This window comes from Corapipo altera, unplaced genomic scaffold (assembly GCF_003945725.1).
Source record: "Corapipo altera isolate COAL_440 unplaced genomic scaffold, ASM394572v1 24b, whole genome shotgun sequence".
NCBI lineage: Eukaryota > Metazoa > Chordata > Aves > Passeriformes > Pipridae > Corapipo > Corapipo altera.
Window position 1 is genome coordinate 12,086,447 of NW_020884888.1, and position 20,715 is coordinate 12,107,161.

The 20,715-nt window shown below is 40.0% G+C and overlaps 1 protein-coding gene across 1 annotated transcript; it reads left to right on the top strand.

Moving 5' to 3' along the window:
• Positions 1–281: 281 nt before the first annotated feature.
• On the top strand, positions 282–13,826 carry SRD5A1 (steroid 5 alpha-reductase 1). The gene is made up of 5 exons (XM_027644010.1): positions 282–668; positions 2,719–2,885; positions 8,578–8,679; positions 10,240–10,390; positions 12,619–13,826. Exons 1-5 carry the CDS (start codon positions 289–291, stop codon positions 12,683–12,685), a joined length of 867 nt encoding a protein of 288 aa, XP_027499811.1. The 5' UTR covers positions 282–288; the 3' UTR covers positions 12,686–13,826.
• Positions 13,827–20,715: the final 6,889 nt, after the last annotated feature.

Here is a 20,715-nt window from a genome sequence, read left to right on the forward strand (position 1 = left end):
ACGGCCACGGCCACGGCCACGGCCACGGCCACGGCCACGGCCGCTCCCGCTCCGCTCCCGTTGGGCCGGAGGGACCGCGCAGCTGCCGCGCGCCGCGTGCTCCCGCCACCGGGGCGCAGGCGCGGACACGCCCACTCTTTCCCGGAGCCCCTTCCCGGCGGAACTTCCCGAGAACCCGAGCGCGCGCCCCACCCCCGCCCCGCCCACCAACGGGCGGGTGACTCTGGCCACGCCCCCCCCCGCGCCGATTGGTCCGTGGTGGCCGGTGGGCGGGACGCCGGGCGGGTGATGAGTAGGGGCGGCGGGGGGCGATGGGGCTCGGTGTCGCTGGAGTTGGTGATGGCGGAGTGCGCGGGCTGCCATGGTGTTTGCGGCTTCTGGAAAAGGGTGGAGGGCCCCGAGGAGCGGCGGCTGCTGGAGCTCTTCTCCTACGGGCTGATGGCGCTGGGTGCCGGCTCCGCCCTGCTGCTCTGCTTCATCCCTATGCCCTACGGCCGGTACTCCACGCGGCGCTTCGGCTCGCTGCTGCCCGCCCGCGCTGCCTGGGCGCTGCAGGAGCTGCCCTCCCTCCTCGTTCCGATCGGGCTCGCCGCCTGCGGTGGGGAGGCCATCGCCGCCCTGGCTAACCGTGTCCTGCTGGGCTGCTTCGTCCTGCACTACGCGCACAGGTGCGGGCGGGGCGGGGGCATTGCCGGGGCGTCTGGGGTGGGGGGGGCTCCTTGGCAGTGCTGCCGGGGCGGGAGAAGGGGTCAGTCTTCATAGAAACGCCTGGCTGCTGCCTCCAGACCGAAGGGGTTGAGGTGCTCCAGTTAATTAGCTCTTGTTATTTAATATCATAATCGCTCAAGTCTTTCGGGCTTCGCCGCGTTAGGATGTTGTGCGTCGTTGCGGGAGCTGGGCGCGGAGCCGTGGCGGAGCGGTGCCGGCTGCCGTGTGTCGCTGCGCTGTGCGGGGCGGTGCTCGGGCGTGCAAACGCGGTGTTCGATGCTCCCTCGGCTGCTGCTCCATCCCTGCGCTGCAGCTGTACCTCGGGTGGCGACCCCCGTGTCAGCAAGGGCTTGATCAGGCTGCCTGAAGGGGCCTAGTGTTGAAAACAAGGGAAGTTCAGCACTCTGTACTAATATAATTCTAATGCTGTGGAACAGTGGCTATTTTCAGTTATGTTTCTTAACACGGTCTTTCAACATAGTGTTCGTTGAAGGAGTTGGACTGGATGAGGGTTATCTCCAGCTCAGTATATTCAATGATTCATTAAAATACTAGCAAATCTGAGGCCGAGTGCTCCATATTGCCCTGTAGTCAACTTGGGTATTTAGTAAAACTTCTTGGAGAAGGCAGCTTAGCTGGAGCTCAGGTAAGATTTTGCTGTTTTCTTCAAGTTACGGATAGTGTCTACTGGTCATACTCCACGAGCAATTTTGCAACATCACTAATACAGGAGCAATAGATTTGTCAGGTCATGTTAAGCTCCATATGTGGCTGATACACTGTTGTTTTCCTGTGCTGAATGAGAGAGGCTGGTGCTTTTGACTGAAAGTATTCCACATCCTCCCAATGGATAAGGATGCAATGTGGTTGGCCTGGTGGCTGGTTTTGAAAACCCAGGACTGTGTCTTTGCTCCTTTTTCTGTTAAGAGTAAAGATAATAGCTTTCGCATGGGGTCTTAACTCATCCTCGATGTCTGGAAATAGCTAGGAACATGAGACAAAGGTTTGTAGAGCAAGCTGTGCTGTGCTGCAGTTTGTTTTTTCCAGTTGCTTGTTGCGATTGACAGAATAAGGGACTCTTCTGTAAGTGAATGTAGACTGGAAGAGACCTCTATTATCCAGTTCCTTTTCTTGTAATGTAGCATGCTTTAAATAATCCTATTAATGAATTTGTTACTTTTTCTTGAAAGCTGTTATGGTTGTGCTTCCTTGGGAAAGACTACTTTGAAGCACTAGTCCTTAGGTAGATGGAAAACACGTGAAAAATACTCAGGCTTCAGCAATCCTCATCCTGTTTCACTACAGATTGTAATTAAATCAATAGGCAATTGGGAGTTGGCTAGTTGCACCAGAAAGATCACAAGAACATTCACGTTCACCTGATCTTGTTTAGAGCTTGTTGGTTTATTCCCATAATCCCCCAGGAAAAGCAGTCAAGATTCCTTTCCCAGATGGGATGGCAATTGTGGGTTCGTCATGTGTTTAGCAGGCATCATAGGGTAGACCAAAATCGAAGAGGTGAAGCAATTAGGGTTTTAAAGTGACTTTTAAGGTAGGGAGGAAACTGAGCTCAATTAGATTAATTTTAAGGGCATTGCCTTTTCCCCCCCTAGAAGTGCTGGGGGATTTGGTGTAGGGATTGTGAGACTTGGCTCATTTCAGAAAGCTTGATGATACTACTAAGGATTTAGGAACAAAGGAGGATAAAAATAGGCTGCGCTTAACATCAGTTACCTTTACTCCTCTCATCAAAGTAATTGCCTTGGATACAAAGTTCAAAATTTCTGTCATACAGAGAGAGAAGTCTCATCTTGTAATTCCAGTTAGGCAACAAAATGAATGTTTAGGTGGTAAAGCAAGTGCAACTGTCCTTTAGAACAGGGACCAAAGCCTCTAATGCTGAGAATTTGAAAAGTAGGATAGCGTGGTCTATGGATTACAGTTTTTGGACTTCAAAACTCTCTCTTTGGTTTGTTAATATAATAAATTTTTGTTCCTTATTTGCTATAGGGCACTCATATTTCCTCTTCTTATCCGTGAAGGAAAACCAACACCATTTGTCACTTTTGTGTTAGCACTTCTGTTCTGCGTTTTCAATGGATACTTGCAGGGCCGAAGCTTAAGCAACTATGCAACTTACCCTCCGGGCTGGTTGAAAGATCCATGCTTCATTACAGGTGAGTCACATAATGTTATGAAAACTTAAGGTGTAATTTTCTTTTGTCTTCGCAGCTTTTAATTGTAATTTTATTGTATCTTCAATGCCATTTTGTAAGTATTCTCATAGGTATTTCTCTTATTGGTGTATCTGGAAGCCTTTAACTTTTTTTTACTTTAGAACTATGAACTGACATTTCTTTCCACAATATCAGTGCTAGGTGAGCTGACTGTCATCTTTACTCTTTAACACCAAAATAAATATTGTTATGTATTTTTTTCAATGTAGAAACTTGAAGCCTCACATGGAACCAGCAGCATGCATGTTTAGAACAAACAAAGTAGGTTTTCTATGTAACATGTAGATCAAACTGAAGTAAACAAACTCATGGAGTAAAAATCTAGTGAGGGTGATTGCTAACTACCGAGATACCACTAACGCCACAAGACCTTGGTGTCAGGATATTTACAAGTGATACACATACACATGCATCGGCACGCCCGCCCTTGTAATAGGGGTGAACTTTGCCAAAGGATGAAACTGGCTTACAAGGAACCGGGTGGAGGGATTGATCATTCACTCCTGATCCGGAAGGGAGGTTACATTTATTTATAGTTGAAGTCATGGATATGATGAAAGGGCTAAGATGCCTAGTGACAAAGTACTGTCACTGTATTTTTTTGTTTCCTAAGCATCTACTTTTGTTGACCATCGAAATCATAGTATCATTTTCTAATGAAATCTTTACCAAAAGATCTCTTTCATCTGAAGATAGATCAGAATATTTTGCCTCATCAGTCAAAGGTGGAGAACTGGGCTGTGTAGATCCTTGATCTGAAGAAGTACCCTTCTTGCTTTTATTCTGTAGCCAGAGCAAGTTAGTGTTTCTCCAGGATTTCTCAAGCCTTTCATAACAAGAAAAAGAAGATTTTGTCCTTATTACAGTGTTATTGTGGATAACAGTAGAGGACCACTGTGCTAAATGCTATCATAAGATTGAAGAAACTTAAATCAAAGGAGGTTCTCTTGCCAAGATTAGGAGGCAGTACTGCTTGTGCACTAAAAATGGAGAAATTGAGGTACAAGGGAATGACTTCAGTGGGTGCTAGGCACTTGGATATACTTGAAATTTTCTTGGTAGTTTCAAATTTCCAGTCTCCTTAAACTGGGATCCAGAAAAAAAAATGGTTAAAAGATCTGTTCATCAAAACTGTTGAAGGCTCTGATGCCTAGTTTAGTACATTAATTAAAAGATATCTCAATACAGTACTGGGAACAAATTATGATTAAGAAGCCATAAATCAATTCTTCTTTACTGAAAGATCTTTTAAAAAAAATCTAGTTAATAAGACTGTTATTCAGGTTTTCTTGGTTTATTTTTTTTTTAGTTTATCAAGGATTTCTGAAAGATGCAAATGTATAAATGATAATAGTTAGGTTCCTCTGACTTCAGTTATGAATATACTTCGGTGTATGAGTTAGTTTGATTTGTATTTGTGGGTTTTTTTATTATGGTTTTATTTTGGTGGTTTGCTTTTTGTGCAGGTAATACTAGTCTGGAATATATGCTTATATATATTCCTAGTACTGCTAAACATAAATGAAGTGTTGCTTTTGTGATTATTATAATTCAAACTATTGCTTTAAAAAGCAATCCTAACCCTAAGTTATCCTAAAAGCTAAGAAAGCCAAGATTCCTGGTATACATAGCAACCATTTTCACGGTATGACTACTGCTGACTTTTTTGAGAGTGTTAGTACAACAAATCTTTATATACAATTTGGCATGGCTGTGAAACAGCCAAACTGCAGACTTGTTTTTTATTTTATTCCTGTAACTAGAGTACCTTTTGGGATTTTTTTTAATGTTGTTTTGTAGTACACATCAACATAATTGGATCTTAGCAATTTATAATTGCTATTTGGTATTCATCCCAGCTGGGTACCTCCAAATATCTGCAGTTTATGCTTGTGGCTTTGGTCAACTCAAATGCCAAAGTGGCTGTACTCCCTGAACAACCGGACTATTATGTTCTAGTTTTTCAAAAACATCTGGCAGTGTTTTAAGCCTCTGTTTAAAATTACTAGAAAAAGTTACTAGAATATTAGCAAACAACAACAGCAAGAAAGCATATTTGCTGAGGGCTAGCAAGATATTTCTTAAGCTGTATGGAGTTACATGTGGAAGATAAATGAGAGTGTCTAAAAGTAGCAGCCAACCATGGTTCAACAGCCAGAAGCTGAAATGAGATAAATTTGCAGTGAAGACAGAAATTTGGAAAAGTCAGGCTGATTAACCATCATGGTGAGGGGTTTCAAACAACTGTTGTGTTCTGTCTGGAGCCTTATTACAGTTTGACTGTTTTCAGGCATTTAGGAGTTAACTCTGGAAATGCAATAGCTTATATCTACACCAGCAATTGATTTGGATCAGAAATGTAATTTTGATGTGATTCCCTCATGGTTTCTCTGGACTGTGTCTTGGTTTGGTTCAGAGCAGTGAACACAGCTGTTTTCAGAGGAAATGGGAATGTTCTGCTTCAAATGCAGCACCATGAGTTTGCAAACCTATGTGGGAACAACTTCATAATCTTTCAGCATGTACCTTACACATGTGTGCCAACAAACAGCTTGTGAACTTACCAAGAGAGCCCATGATACCCTGAAGCAGTGAATGCTGCAAAAAGGGACACATACACCTGTGTGCTTCACCCTGATGTTCTTTCCTAATCTGCCTGTGCTTCTGGTTGGAAACTCCTTCCTTCCTTCACTTGCTTTAGCTTCTTCAAACTCTTCGCAATGTGCCATGTGTCTTTTCTTACTCCTTTAAACCTCATTCAGCTACCTACGTCGAATGTTGATGGCTAACCCTTCTGTGCATCAAAAACTTTCCTCAGTGCTGCTCTACAAAGCAGAGCAGCACCTGTAACTCAGAAGGTTCAGGTGACTGAACCTCACCTGTTGCATGAAGCTTTTTGTCTGGCAGTCAGGCAACCAAGCACATGTTGCTTGGTTGCACACCTCTGCTCTTTTCACAGAACAGACATGAAGAACGCATGAGCATTGTCCATATCTGGGTATGATCACGTAGTTGAGGGATGTCTAGATATTATCTCATAGCCTGGGGATGTAGATTAGCCTGTATCTCTCCTAGTATCTGCAGACATTTGCATATTCTAGATGATCATGTGCACTGTTGGAAAGTAACCACAGAGTCTGAGATGAGGCACTGGTTCACCTGAAATGTTTATTTGATGTTCTCAGTGCAGCTGTAGAAACTGGCCTCCTGATGTGTCTGCACAGCATCTTCCACTGCATATTCTTGAAACTTGGAGAGGGAAGGTGAGCCAGATAGCAGTTACCCTCCTGTCACTCTGGAATAGCCTGCAGCACAACAGTAGGTCTTTTTGTGTGAAATTCTACGTGAGCAAGCACATAATGCTCTTCTGTTGCACCAGGTTGTCTGCTAGTGTAGACCTAGTTACTGTCCTCCTTACGCAAGTGTTCACCTAGTACGTGCGCAAGTCTTCATCTCCAGGTTTATCCTTATGAAGGAAAAAGCCTCTTAATAGTCTCTTGAGGTCATCCGTGTTGTGTGGTGTATCCTGTGGATCTGAAAATCTGATGTAATGTGCAGTGGCTCCCTTCCTGTTTACGTGTCCATGTTTCCCTGTGCTGGTAGCCAAGTCATGCAAATTGTGGGGCAGAACCAGCTCTTGGTTTTGTAGAGTCCTAGGACTCTGCTGTGCTGGGAATCTGAGGATTAGGACAGGGGAGGAGTGCCAAGCCTGACAGCTCAAGAAGCATTTGGACAATGCTCTCAGGCACATGGGGATGGTCCTGTGCAGGGCTGAGATTTGAGCTTGATGATCCTTGTGGGTCCCTTCCAACTTGGCATGTTCAGTGATTGTCCACAGAGTATGGGTGCAGAGAACATGGTTATGCAGTGCCTTAGGGGAAAGGGGGTCTTGAAATTGAAGAGGTGTTTTGTGAAAATAGCCTACATTTGTCGGTTTGTTGTCCACAAAGAGATGTGATTGTTTCCTTCTGCCATTTTGCAGTTTTCAAGTCAGAGAGGTAAAAATGTGCAGGATCAAACTCATCTTCTCTAGTAATTTGACATTTTTAAAGCAAACTCCAGCCTTTCTGCATTATCAGAAGAGTTCATATACTAATTTACAAGCAGATGCACAGGAAACATTCACTAAAATTATAGTATATCTAATATATAATAAATCATAGTATTGTAGATATATAGTATAAACTATAATATATCTGATAATAAAATATAGTATATCTAATCTATGTCATGATGTATTTACATTGATTATATAGTTGATAAGTAAAATTTTAGTTCAAAAGGCACTTTACATATAGCATCTGCACACCTTGATTGCTAATAGAAACTTGCTGTGCTGTATAAAGAAAAGGTTAACAAACATGCTTATTCACAGGACTAAACTCTGCTATTAGTTTTACAATGTAAGCAGATAGTAACAAGTTAATCAAACAACTTTTTTTATTTACATGGGTAAATAATGGAGAGAGCTTTCACACAGACACCTCAGTTTTTTTACAGACCAGACATTTCCTCCCAATACATGTGGAAGCAGACAGCTAGGCCCTTTAAGCTCACAAGGGCTTGAGAGAAGAAAACTGCCTAACAGCTTGTAAGTGGACCTTGCTTCTCAGACAGCTGTAGCTTCACTGAGAAAGGTAGCTTAAGTCTTGGTGGAGTGTGCTCTGACAACCTACCAGTCTTGCAATGTGGCCTTATACACTTGGACATACAGTTAGTGCTTTCGCTGAGATGATCACGCTCCTGAATTTCTCTATATTGAAAAAGAGCCACCTGAAAGACTGAAGTTATGGGTGCAAAAAGGCAAAGGTTTCTTTATCTGGCACATGAAGTGACTTTGTCCTAGAAAATACTGGTGTATTCTTGGTAATTTAAGTAAAACTGGTAACTTTGGAGATGGCTTCAAAACAACACTGGATCTATCTTCAAAACCCAAATCTGCTCCTACTAGGAAGGAAGGCTGCCTTCAAAGGAAGATACCCTAGTTAACATGTTGCCAAAGGGTGAAAATAAGGAATTTCAATCCTAAATTCCTTTTTATTTATCCCATAGTTACGGCAACAAGACATAAGGATGCAGAATGTGACAACAGTCTCTGTTTCTATGAAAGCCTGGTGTAAATGGCTAAACCATTTTGCTGAATGACACAAGTAAATAGTACATTAACTCCTTCATGATTTTATTCCTTTTGTTGCACAAAATTCTGTTGTGGAAATTCTGGTATGTTATCAGCAAAAATAGAAAAGGAGAGTGGGGCTAAAATGTGTCCCTTTCAGAAGAATGAGAATGGCTGTTTCTTTCAGTGTTTAAAATTTTAGTGTATTTGTTTTTCTATGTGGAAGTTAGGGAATTACACACATTACATCTGCATATGTGCCTGTGCATACATTTATATAAGTCTAGAAACATAAGGATAAGCTTCATACTTGTGGTACTATTTCCTGTCTAGGGAGCTCTTGATTACTGTGAGCTCTGCTGACTGAAAAGCTCAGTCTGTCACCAGAGTTGTTTATACTGCTTACATTACTACTGCTTTAAGCTGATATGCCTAACGTGATACATGATGGTAGTTTTTTTGAAAGGGTGCTTTCACTTAGTGTACTAAAGATATACTTTTAATATTTCTTTTCAGGTTTTATAGGGTGGTTGCTCGGCATGGCAATTAATATTCATTCTGATCATATTCTCAGAAATCTGAGAAAACCAGGGGAATCTGGTTACAAGATACCAAGAGGTAAGTGAAAAATGGTACAGAGATTAAAAGGGCAAAAGTAGTATCTCTCATATGAAAAGTGGTAAAGAAAGCTGGGACTGGAGAAGAGGCTCATTTTATTTTTTTCCTCTTAAGCCAAATATTGTAAGGAGTCTGTTTCATGATATCACTTGGCTTGTGAAACTCTTTGGACTAACTAACTTTGGCTGTATTTTTAAAAAGGGGTGAAAATTTCGCAGCATTCCACAACTTTTCTGAGAATCAGCAGGAGGGTGGAGAAAGAAGACCTAAATTATCAACCCAGTGTTGGGGCAGGAGCGAAATGCAGAAAGTATTCAATGGCTGGCCCATCTAATGTCCCATGTGTGAACAGAGAGGTACCTTAGGTAATCAGAGAGCAGCAACTACTGTGGAAAGGGAGACACAGTAAAAGGAGGACAGAAATCCAAACAAAGTAGGGCACTATGAATTCTGGCCTTCATGGGAAAATGGAGAATATGAAAGATTTTTCTTATGGAACCTATTGAAGTGTTAAAGTTTATTGATGCTTTTGGAAACATTAGACTCTTTCAGATACATTACAGTCACTGAGAGAAGAAAAATAATACTATCTCTGAATTCTGTTTCTCTGGGTTTATCCAAGTGCTCATGTAAAAAATGAATATGAACATACTGTACTGTGTTCAGCGCACAAAGTTCTGAAGTAAATAAGATGTCATTTGCTGTGAGATCAGGAGGAGCTGGTCTTTTTGATGTTGCTTATCCAGTTTAAGTGCTAAAAATTCACCTCTCTTTTGTTAAGAGGGTAGAGCAATTAAAGCAAGGTCAAAACATGTCCTTTATTACAGTTGCCAAATACTTGTTTGTTTAGTTCCTCTGGTAAAATGCATACTGAGATGTTATCGATTTGTATGCTGACTTTGGAATTGGGGTGAAAGTTCTTATTTTATAAAATTCCTGATAGGTGAGTACCAATTGTTTATCCATAATTGTCTGTACAACAGATTTAATGCAGACTGCTAATTACTTTTTTCACTGAGTATCAGGGCTGAAGCAGTAGACCTCATGAGGAATGGGAACAAAAGGGCAACACATTTTAAGCTAGAGAATAAATTTGGACTTTACTTCATAATAATAATAATATTGTTCATAATTAATTTAATTTCTGAAGTACTTAAAGAAATGAAACATTGTAGGCTAACTAACCCTGTGAGTATTTTCTGAGACTCAAGGGGAGCATGTCCTCTATATTTACATATTAAAAAAAAGTGTACTATCAAAGAGACAGTTTGATGTCATTGTTAAGTAACTATTTACAAAGGCATGTACTTGCTTCTGATACTAGTAAATCTGCTTTTCTTTCATTATTTAAAGAGGAAAAATGGACCTGGAGAAGGTCTGTCTTAGAAAGAGGCCTGAAGTGATCCTTCATAGCACAGCTTGAACTGAAAAACACTGCTTCCACCGCCTTTAAAATTATATAGAGACATTGGTGATGTAGCTCTTATTTGATGTACAGTAAAAGATAGCACTGGACATATTGATTAAGGTGCTTTTGAAATAACTCTTTCCTTCTTTCAGGAGGAATGTTTGAGTATGTCAGTGGAGCCAACTTTTTTGGAGAGATCCTGGAGTGGTTTGGGTTTGCCCTTGCCTGTGGCACCACTGAAAGCCTTGCATTTGCATTGTGTACTCTTTTCATCTTGGGTTCAAGGGCAAGGCAACACCATCAGTAAGTGGTTTTTGTCTTATAATTTCTGTTGTCTCTGCCACACTGCATTTACATTTCACAAATTATGCCTCATCCCATAGCAATGTTGCAGAGCAAGTCTTGTGAAAGAGACTGCTGCTGTAGGGGAGAATATGATAGAGAATACTCTGAGAAGAATAAGCACTACAGAATTTCAGCAGAATAGTACTGAGCATAAACACACGCAATGTACAAGGAGGTGGTCAAAATAATGTTTAAATGAAGGTAGTTCATCCTGAATCTGTAAAAATTATGGACAAGTTTGGCAGTATTGCCTTAAATAATCATATACTCTATTTTCCCTTGCTGCTTGAACTGGTTTCTACAATATTAAAATTTTGAAAATCACTCTAAAGTAGTCTTTAGTAGGCGTGCTTTATAGCCAAGTCTCTATCATATTGTCTATAATCAAGTGAATGGACAATATGAAAACAGTTCTAGTACACAGTAGTAAAGTCTCTGCTCTATTTAAAGAATTTGACTGCTAATGTACTGTATTCATAATGTAGCTTTCTTGTTAAAGGACCATAGTTTGTGGACAGTAGTCTCTTGATTCTCTTTAAGGAATAGCATGTTTAAAGGAATTTGAACATGTTAATCTTATTTTGGTTATTCTCAGCTTCCTGCTTTGGTTCTCATGCTGAAACTTAGTGGCATAACAGGAAATAAGCCTGAATATATGAAGAGAAATAGGTTGAAAAAAATGCCATTGCTGACTATCTGTGGGGGCAGCCATGGGTATGTCTAGTGGAGTCCTGAAAATTTCCACAAACGGGTTTTCCTGCACCTTGTCTGTAGGGTGTTCTAGGTCTGTATTACCCTCCCAATTAACAAAGTTTTTTGTACTGTCCAACCTGAACCTTCCTGACCTGTCACCTATTGAACATCTTTTCTTATTTTATCACCTGCTGTTAGTGAGTAGAGTTGCAGAGTATCTTGGGTTAGGAGGAGTATCTGAAGGTTGTCCAGTCAGCTGGTGTGACCTACAACTGCCCTTTTGCCTAGGGCCTCATCCAGTTGAGTTCTGAGTGTCTTCAAGGGTGGAGGCTTCAGCACATCTCTGGCAAAGTGCCGAAACAGGATTTTCCTTATTGATCTGTAGGCAGCACCTGTAGGTAGCAGTAACAGGGCCCCTTAGTCTCCTCCTTGCCAGGCTAAGCAATGCCAGGTTCCTCGGTGTGTCTTTATATATTATGCTCTTCAGGTTCAAATGCCATTGTTCGTTTGCATCAATCCTAAGCCTTGATGGCACTCTTTCAGACCATTAGGAAAAGCTAAATGTTGTTAAAGGAAGTAATTTGCAGTAATGGAAAGATGCATAAAAACAAAAGAGGGATACAAGAAGAAAACCCCAAACAAATAAAAATAACAAATCATGTAAGTGAAGAAACATTTTAGTGCAGTCTGTTTAGTTTAAAAAACTTAGAATAAATTACTGAAACGGGAAAATAGTGTAATGATGGTATTGCACAGCTGCAGGTTATTGTGCATTGCTTATTCCAGCTTTGATCTTGGAGTTAGCTATTGATAATATGAATATCTGCACCTTTGAGAAGCCCAGGTGAAGTTAATTCTTTTATTTCAGAGGAGCAGAAGAAAATGGGAGTAAATGTGTTTGTTATCCAAGGTGAAAAGACAAATAATAACATTTAATAGTGCTATGTATTTCTTCTTTGTTAATTGTCTGGATTTGAAAATACTGATGTCTTTGAAAGGTATTAGCAGTAAGGCTAGTGTAGTGTTTTTCATGTTCTGTTTGATTATCCAAATCCTTTGGAACTGAAGATGTTTCTATGCAGAATCATTACTATGTGAAGTAACCCGTGCTTCTGTGTGAAGTCATTAGGCAATTACATGGTTTTAGTTTAATTTCTTCCCCCTCTAGTTCTGAAATGCAAATACTCAGGATGCGTAACAACATACATCTTTAAAGAACAGGTTATTCCTTCCCTGACTGCTCTTACCACATCTGTTGGTTTGATTTCCCATTGCTGGCAGAACAACTTAGTTTTGTTGTAGTTGATTATTAGATGTTGTTAGGATGAGTGTAGTAAATGCCATTTTTGTATCCAGAGTAGTTCTAAAGGCATATTTTTTGTTTGTAGACAGAAAATATATGGATTAAATTGAACACATTGTACAATCACTTAATGTCCTCAACAGCATTTGGAAGACTCTATACTCATCAGATTTCTGTCTTTGTTTTACAGATGGTACCTTGAGAAATTTGAAGACTACCCAAAGGACAGAAAAATTGTGATACCATTTTTGTACTGAGCTGTGCTTTTAACACTGTCTGAGATGGATGCTTTTAGTAACAGCTAACATTTTACAGGTGGTGGCAAGTTAAAAACATACTCTCATCCTCACTGTGACAAAGCCTTTCCATCGGTGCTGCTATTACTTACTTCTTTTTCCTCTTAATGGTAACCAAGATTCTGATGGACATGGTGAATAGGAACAGAAATGCTTTTCCAGCAGTGAAGCACCTCCATGAACACCTTAGGCAGTGAGTCTGACTGCCTGTGCAAGCTTCTGCTGTTTCCACTCAATCTAGTCACGCTGTCATGAGGATTGTGCTGTGAGCCCAGTGACTCTCACTGCAGTCTGGACGGTGTGTTCTCCCTATTGTTTGCCAGCATATGCAAATAGGGTTGATTTTACTTTTTCTTCCTTGCCTTTCTAATCCTTTCTTCCCTCCACCTGCATTTTCAGGAGAGCTGATGATGCAGACCAAGGAATTAAATTAATATAGTTGCTGTTAGGTGAGAGGCAATGTTCCTTCTCTTTGCACTCTTTCATATGGATATTGTATAGATAATTCTATACAGGATACTGTATAGATAATATTTAATGCTATTTACATAAAAGTTGTAGGGCTATCTTCCCCAAATAATAGATTAATATTGTCATCTACCTCTTAAAATTGATAGCTATCTCAATATGCAATATGTGTCTTCTCACTCTAAACTGTTTTTGGAAGGCATTCTTTACTTAGGAAACTTAGGCCAGTCTAGCACTATTAAAAAATGTGTAATATTTTCTAACCCACTTTATAAAAAAAAAACTTGAGATTTTTACAAAATTTTCTTATTATGTTGTTTTAAAAATTCAAGTGTTTTTCTTCTTCTGTTGATAACATTCTAGATGATTTTATATTCTGGAATATTTTGTGTTGCATGTCATGTTAATGTCAGTGCTCATACTCCAACATTTTACTCATGAAGGACTCCAGAATGCTTTCAAGAACATGATGCGATTCCAAGCCTACCGACTTTCAAGTTTCAGGCACATCTGTGTGCTTTGCATGATTGTCATAATAAAGAATTTTTTAGAATTCTTAAGAAAAAAAAACTCAACAGAAACTAATTTAAAAAAAAAAATCCAACAAAAAAGAAAACAAAACAACAACCAAATTATAGCAATTAAAAAAAAAAACCACCCAAAAAAACCCTAACAAAACAAACAAATGAACAACACAAAAAAAACTTCCACAAAATCAAAAAATTCTGTTGCTAATGTAATGTGGAAATAAATGAAAATCAGACTTTTGACATGTGTCTTCTGATCTATTTGCTCTTTATGTTGGATTATGTTCTTCAAAGCAAGTTGGTAATAGAATTTTGCCAGATACTGAGTTTTCCAGTATGGTATTGCAGTAAGATTTGTCTAAAGCTCAAAATTCTTTCTTTGCTGTTGAATTACACTGCTGTAGTAATCAAGGTAATGGATCAGATGAAATTTACCTTTAAAATTTTAGAGGTTAGTTTTCTAACTTACCTAGAGCTGAGCCCTCAGACTGCCAGTTGCTCCTTGTAATGTTGACTGGGAGGATGATTGTCCTGCTCTCAGCCAGTATGCAAAAAGTCCATCTTTGGGAGAACACAGGAATGCCTTGGTGTCAGTGTCATTGCTTGATTCTCAAATTGTTTAATAATTCTTTTAGTGTTTACATATTTCTTCACTGTTTTACAGGACGTTTGAGGCTTTCCCTGTTGTTTTTGTTATCACACTATAATTTAACACTTTGATCATAGCTGTTTTGATGAACTCTCAGTCATGATGTTCCCTGGACAGAGAAGGGATAGTGAGGAGGATGATTTACTCCTCAATGCTAAAATGGAGTTAGGGGACAATAAAAATTCAATAGGATCACTTAAAGCATATTCTTAAGAGAATTTTAGAAACCTAGTCTTATATATCAGCATATTTCTAAACACTGTCACATCGCTGTAGCAGTTTTTTAAATTTTGCTGTCTAAATCATCTAGCTATCAAAATCTGTTTTAGTTGAAAAAAAGACAAAGAGCACTATCTACTCAAAGTGTTTAATTACTTCCATAGTTTATAGTGAATTAGTATCTTGTACCTTCAGGGATATTTGTTAAAAAACCACTAATGGGACAACCAACCAACCTCGAACAATCTGGCTGCAGCACTTTAGTCTCTAATATATTTATTTTTTTTTCCTTTTATGAAAAAGCAAAGCTTCTTTTAGTAGTAAACAGCAAGAGAAAGGTCTCTGTGTTCAGTATGTCTCCTCCTATTCAAACTCTCTAGTTCTCTATGGTCAGTAGTCTTTTATCATAGTTCACAGAAAATTTGTACTAATGCCTCAGTTTTGTTCTGCTACTATGCTGCTAAATACTTCTCTTGGCTAAAAGTTCAGCTCCTTTGCTCACATAATGTTAATTTATGATTTGCCTATAGTGGGATGGGGTTCTGAAATGTGGTCAGACAGCTTCTCCTGGTTCCCTCTCTTCTTATAGAAAAGGAAAGCTAAGGTCTGTGGGATGTGAATGTCTGTGTGTTTAGAAATTCTAACCAATTGGATTAACAACAACAAAATCAAACCAGAATGTTTCATTCTTTGTGTGATTATATTTATTATTATCACCATACTTCTAGAACCTTCCATAAGTAAAGTGCAGATTTTATTTGAGGCAGTTTATTAGAGCACAATCTTATGAGGAGCAGCTGAGGAAGCTGGTATTGTTTAGCCTGGAGAAAAGGAGGTTCGGGGGAATCTTAATGCTCTCTGCAACTATGTGAAAGGAGGTTGTAGCAAGGTGGGGATGTTGGGGTCTTCTCCCAGATAAAAAGTAACAGAATGAGATGAAATGGCCTCATACTGTGCTGGGGAGGTTTAGATTGGATATTAGGAAAAATTTCCTCACTCAAATGGAAGCGTTGGAACAGGTTATTCAGGGAAGTGGTAGAGTCACCATCTCTGGAGATATTTAAAATATATGCAGTTGTGGCAATTTAGGGATATGATTTAGTAGTGGACTTGGCAGTGCTGGGTTAGAGGCTGGACTGAGTGATCTTAGGGTTCTTTTCCAACTGAAATGACTCTGTGATTCTTGCATTTCAAGACCAAGGTACATTGGCAAATGATCAACTTGGTCAAATGCTAGAACTGCCTTTTGTTTAAACAATATCCCACTTATTTGTCATACTTCACTTGTGATCCCTTCCCTTTTTAGCAGCTTTGACAGAATTTTTCTGTTGGAAAATATCTAATACTGAAAAACTTTTCTTAAGAATATGTAGTGTGAAAATAAACTCTGTTCAGCCCATTCCAGAGGGAGAAAACACGCACGCTTGCTATTGGGTTATAATATCTGTAGTGACTTTTTAATTTTTTTTTGTAGAGATACTTCTAGTCAGATTGCCTACATCTTTCCCTAAAATTCCCTACTAATAAAAAATGATTTGTGGTGTCTTGCTTGAATACTTTTCTTTCTCTTGTTAGTAATCCTTATGTTAACTTGTGGGGGTTGATCAAGGCTTTTGTACCAGCAGTTTCATTATCCCAGTTGAGATCTTGGGGACTGTAATAATAAGGTTGGATTAGAATTCCCTATATGCGTATGTGAACTATACATGATGCACTCAAAGCAATTATTAAATGTTACAAAATAAATTTGTCTAGTCATACATCCTTTATTACCTAAAGCAGAGTATGTAGCTGAGATGTTCTACACTTGAAGTTAGAGCAAAGATTAAGAGAAGCGGAGGATACTTGTTTGGGTTCTTCTCCTGCTTCTAGGTCACTCTTAGAAGAGCTGTAGCGCCTGCTGTTTTAACTATTTAATTGTGGTTCAGCACAATATTATCTTTCTGTGGAGTGAAGATAATGTATGAATGACTTGTCCATATAAACCTGTATTCTACCACCAGTCACAAAATCCTGAGTGCCTACCACAGAGTTTTTATAGCCTGTTTGTGAAACAGCTCCAATAGGCACCTGTTTGTGATTGAAATATATTAGTAATTTTGATATAAGACTGTCCCAGCCTGTTCTGTGCTATTAAGTTTTACCAATAATAGTTGCAGTTGTTGAGGAAGCCTTTCAGATGTACATCAGTCTTATAAAGACAGCAGACTGCTGGGTAAAATTGCACCCCTTTTTGCAGTGATGCAACATTTATCATCATCTCTGTGCCCCTGCAAAAATTGTGGAAATTAGTGTTGCAAGACAACTAAGGGGTAAAGCCTAAAACAAAGTTTGCATCTGAGAGTTGCACAACTGAAGCTTGCTCTTATACTTCTTAAAATAACATGTTTTGTACATCCCTTGCTTGGTTTACCATGTTTGCTTAAAACTCAAAGCCGATACATGATGCTTTGTTGTGTACAAGTGGATAGTGGAAGCAGTAGGTTATTTGTTTGCAGAGATGAAGGAAAACCTATGTAACAATTGATACAACATTTGGTGTAATGTTTCTCTGAAGATGATGCATTACCAACGTGCTAGCAAGAGCTTCTCAGTGGTGTTGTTTGTCCCTGCTCCCTAATATTTGCAGCCTCTTGTTTTGGAAATACCTGTCCAGTTTCTGAGAGAATACAAGTGGCTGGATCTGAAGAGAGAGCACTAGCAAAGCCACATGTTCCAGCTGGTCTGGGAGGGTGCACTCCATTTCTCTTGAGCTATTGAAAGGGGAAACCACTGCAAACTTAGTTATAAACTTCTGCCAGAAAAAAAAGAGCTGTGTGATCTGTGAACCAGGGTTCAAACATTGATCAGTACTGTCAAGACTAAAGGCCAGTCAAACGTTAGCTAGGAAAACCTACCCCACGTACCTGCTATTATTGTGTCCTACTGTTTGCTGCATTGGTTAGGGATTAAATCTTTTTAATCTATGTCAGTGTATTGGTGAACAGTCCAAGAGGCTTCCAGCTATGCCCCTTGCTCCATGTGTTGTGTTTGCTGGAGGAGACCAACCAGATGCTGTGCAAAGCCAGGGTTCTGCCAATGTGCAAGGAAACCCTGTGACAAAGCAGCCCATTGCAATAGCACAGATTTGCAGAATTTTAATGTTTCGTGAGAGCAAATATGTTTCCTCTTTCATTCCCTGCCTGTCTCTTGAAAATGGTGGGGGTATTGGAACAGGAGAACTGACTTGAAAGTCCCAAATAGTATTGTGGAAGTGTTCAAGCATTAAAGGAGAGTGATCAGTATATACTAACATCAGTAACCAAAGATGGAAATAGTGCTTATTATGCTTCAAATAATCCTTGCAGATTTTACTAGTACTCAGAACTAAAGAGGAATAGATTAAGTGTAATATTTAGCCTAAAACAGTGCAGTATATGATCATTACTGATAGAATAAAGTAATACTAGGAAAATTAGTTTAGAAAATATGAATAGCTATACAGATAGCATACAGCAGTGTAGTCTTATGAATAGAAAGCTAAATGACCAAGACAAAATGAGCTATTTTCATGAGCAAAAAGAAAACTTGTTTGGTGATGAACAATATAATTTTTATTAATATTACATTGAGATAAGGTAATAGATTTGACAGCTTAATGATAATTTCATACTTGTCATTTAAACGGTAGAAGAGAAATCTGGTGCTACACATTGAACCTGCTTTCACCCAGATTGCCATCTGAAGACACTCAAACCCCTCCTTGAAATACAATCTCCAGGAGCAGATAAATTAGTTAAGGGGTGGGGTTTGGGTTTTGCCATAATAGTTTAATTCACACTAAGTGTTCTTAGAGAAGTATTTCTGTAGCATTATTCCTTGACATAACTTTTATATATTTTTCTTTTTTTTTTTTTTTTAATAATCCATCCATTTTCTAATAAAACTAGATCTAAAAAAGTCAGGTTCCATTCAAAATTGCCATACCTATGATATGTGATTCTCTCAGTTCTCAATTTGTTACTTCCTGTGCTCACTGAGGTCTGGTGTCCTCACTAGATACCATGTGGCTTTTGCTGGTAGAAGAGTTTCTTCCTTTTGTAAGTTAGTCTTTACAACTCACTGCTTTGTTGATTTGTTGTCCTTTAAAATCTTGGTTAAAGTATCTACTTTTGTCTTGATGCCAGGTGGCCACCAAAGTAACTCTGTCACTCCCCTCATCAGCTGGGCAGGAGAGAGAAAACATAGAATTTTAGGTTGAAAGAGACCCATTGGGATCTCCAAGTCCAACTCCTGGCCCTGCACAGGACCATCCCCAAGAGTCACACCATGTGCCTGAGAGTATCATCCAAACACTTCTTGAGCTCTGTCAGGCTTGGTGCTGTGACCACTTCCCTGAGGAGCCCATTCCAGTGCCTGACTACCCTCTGGGTGAAGAACCTTTCCCTGATATCCACCCTAAACCTCCCCTGACACAGCTTCATGCCATTCCCTCAGGTCCTGTCACTGCTTACAAGAGTGAAGAGATCAGTAACGACAGGCTCATGGGTTGAGATAGGGGCAGGGAGAGATCAATTACCTGTTACTGTCATAGGCAAAACAGACTCAACTTGGCAAATTAATTAATTTATCACCAATCAAATCAGAGTCGGATTATAAGAATAAAACCCAAAACTTAAAAACATCTTCCCCTTACTCCTCCCTTCTTCCTGGGCTTAATTCTCTCCCAATTTTCCCTCCTTCTTCCCTTTCAGCAGCACAGAGAGATGGGGAATGGGAGCTGTGGTCAGTTCAGGACAATGTCTCTGCTGCTCCTTCCTCCTCGAGGGGGGACTCCTCACACTCCTCCCCTACTCTAGCATGAGGTCCCTCCCACGGGAAAGTCCTCCATGAACTTCTCCGGTGTGGATCCCTCTCATCAGCTGCAGTTCTTCATGAATTGCTTCAATGTGGGTCCCACCCACGAATTGCAGTCCTTCAGGAACAGGCTGCTCCAGTGTGGGTCACCTGTGGGGTCACAAGTCCTGTCAGCAAATTTGCTCCCACATGGGCTCTTCTCTCCATGGGTTCGCAGGCACTGGCTTTGCTGAGCAAGGGGGAACCTTCTGGCAGCTTCCCACAGAAGCTACCCCTGTAGCCCTCCCCATTACCTTGCCACGTAAACCCAATACAAAGGCTGAATTTATAAAATTTAAAAATAAAACAATTACATGGCACTTGTAGGAAAAGTCTTTTGTCAATTGCCTCAAGCAGTTTTCCTAAACTGAAACTATTATCCAATGTCTTGGAAGGTAGACATTTCAGACTTCAATGTAATATGCTATAATTGCTCCTTTTAAAAGGATTACTACTAAAAGTCCATAAAAACAAAGTAAGAGTACTTTGTTACCTAATTCTTCATACCAGATTAATTGTCATTGCAACAGCTTTTAATTGCAATTCAAAGTAGACAAAACAGGTGACTCCTTTACAGATGCAACCCCATCTGCTACTGTGACTAAGCCTCAGAGATTTTCTTGAATATTCACATTTCTGAATCAGATCAAAAAAGGCTAAATTGCAAGTAACACTGTAGATAATAAACCATGCCTTATTTTTCATCGAGTAATAATGTCATCTTCTACCACTTGGTGTCTGCATTATCACTAGGCTAATTAGAAACATGAACTGATTATCTAACGTTTTCTTACATATAAAATCCAGTCAAACACTGTTCCCCATTGTCTTACTGTGGCACTGCACAGATGTGGCCTTACTGGGTACCTATTGCATCATAGTTTCCAGTCCCCGCTAAGCACTGCCTAGCGCAGAAATTGCTAGTCATACTATCAATTTCAAGGACAGTCCCCTCCTCTAGTTCAGGGATGCTGGAAGCAGACAAGAACACAGCCCCAAACACACACGGGTATGTTACCAGCAGAGGTCTGCACCAACCATCTGTGTCTGTGTTGCACGTGTAGAACAAGAAGAGATGCTAACCTTCCTGCTCATGATCCTCTTTATCCTCCACCCCAGCGTGGTAGCTCTCAGTAAGCTGTTCTATCCTCCGTAAACTTACTGATAACTAGACCAGTTCCTTGCCAGCACCTAGGGCATAGATCCCCCACCTGGTATCACAATGCCTATATGGAGAATTTTGAAATTCAGCC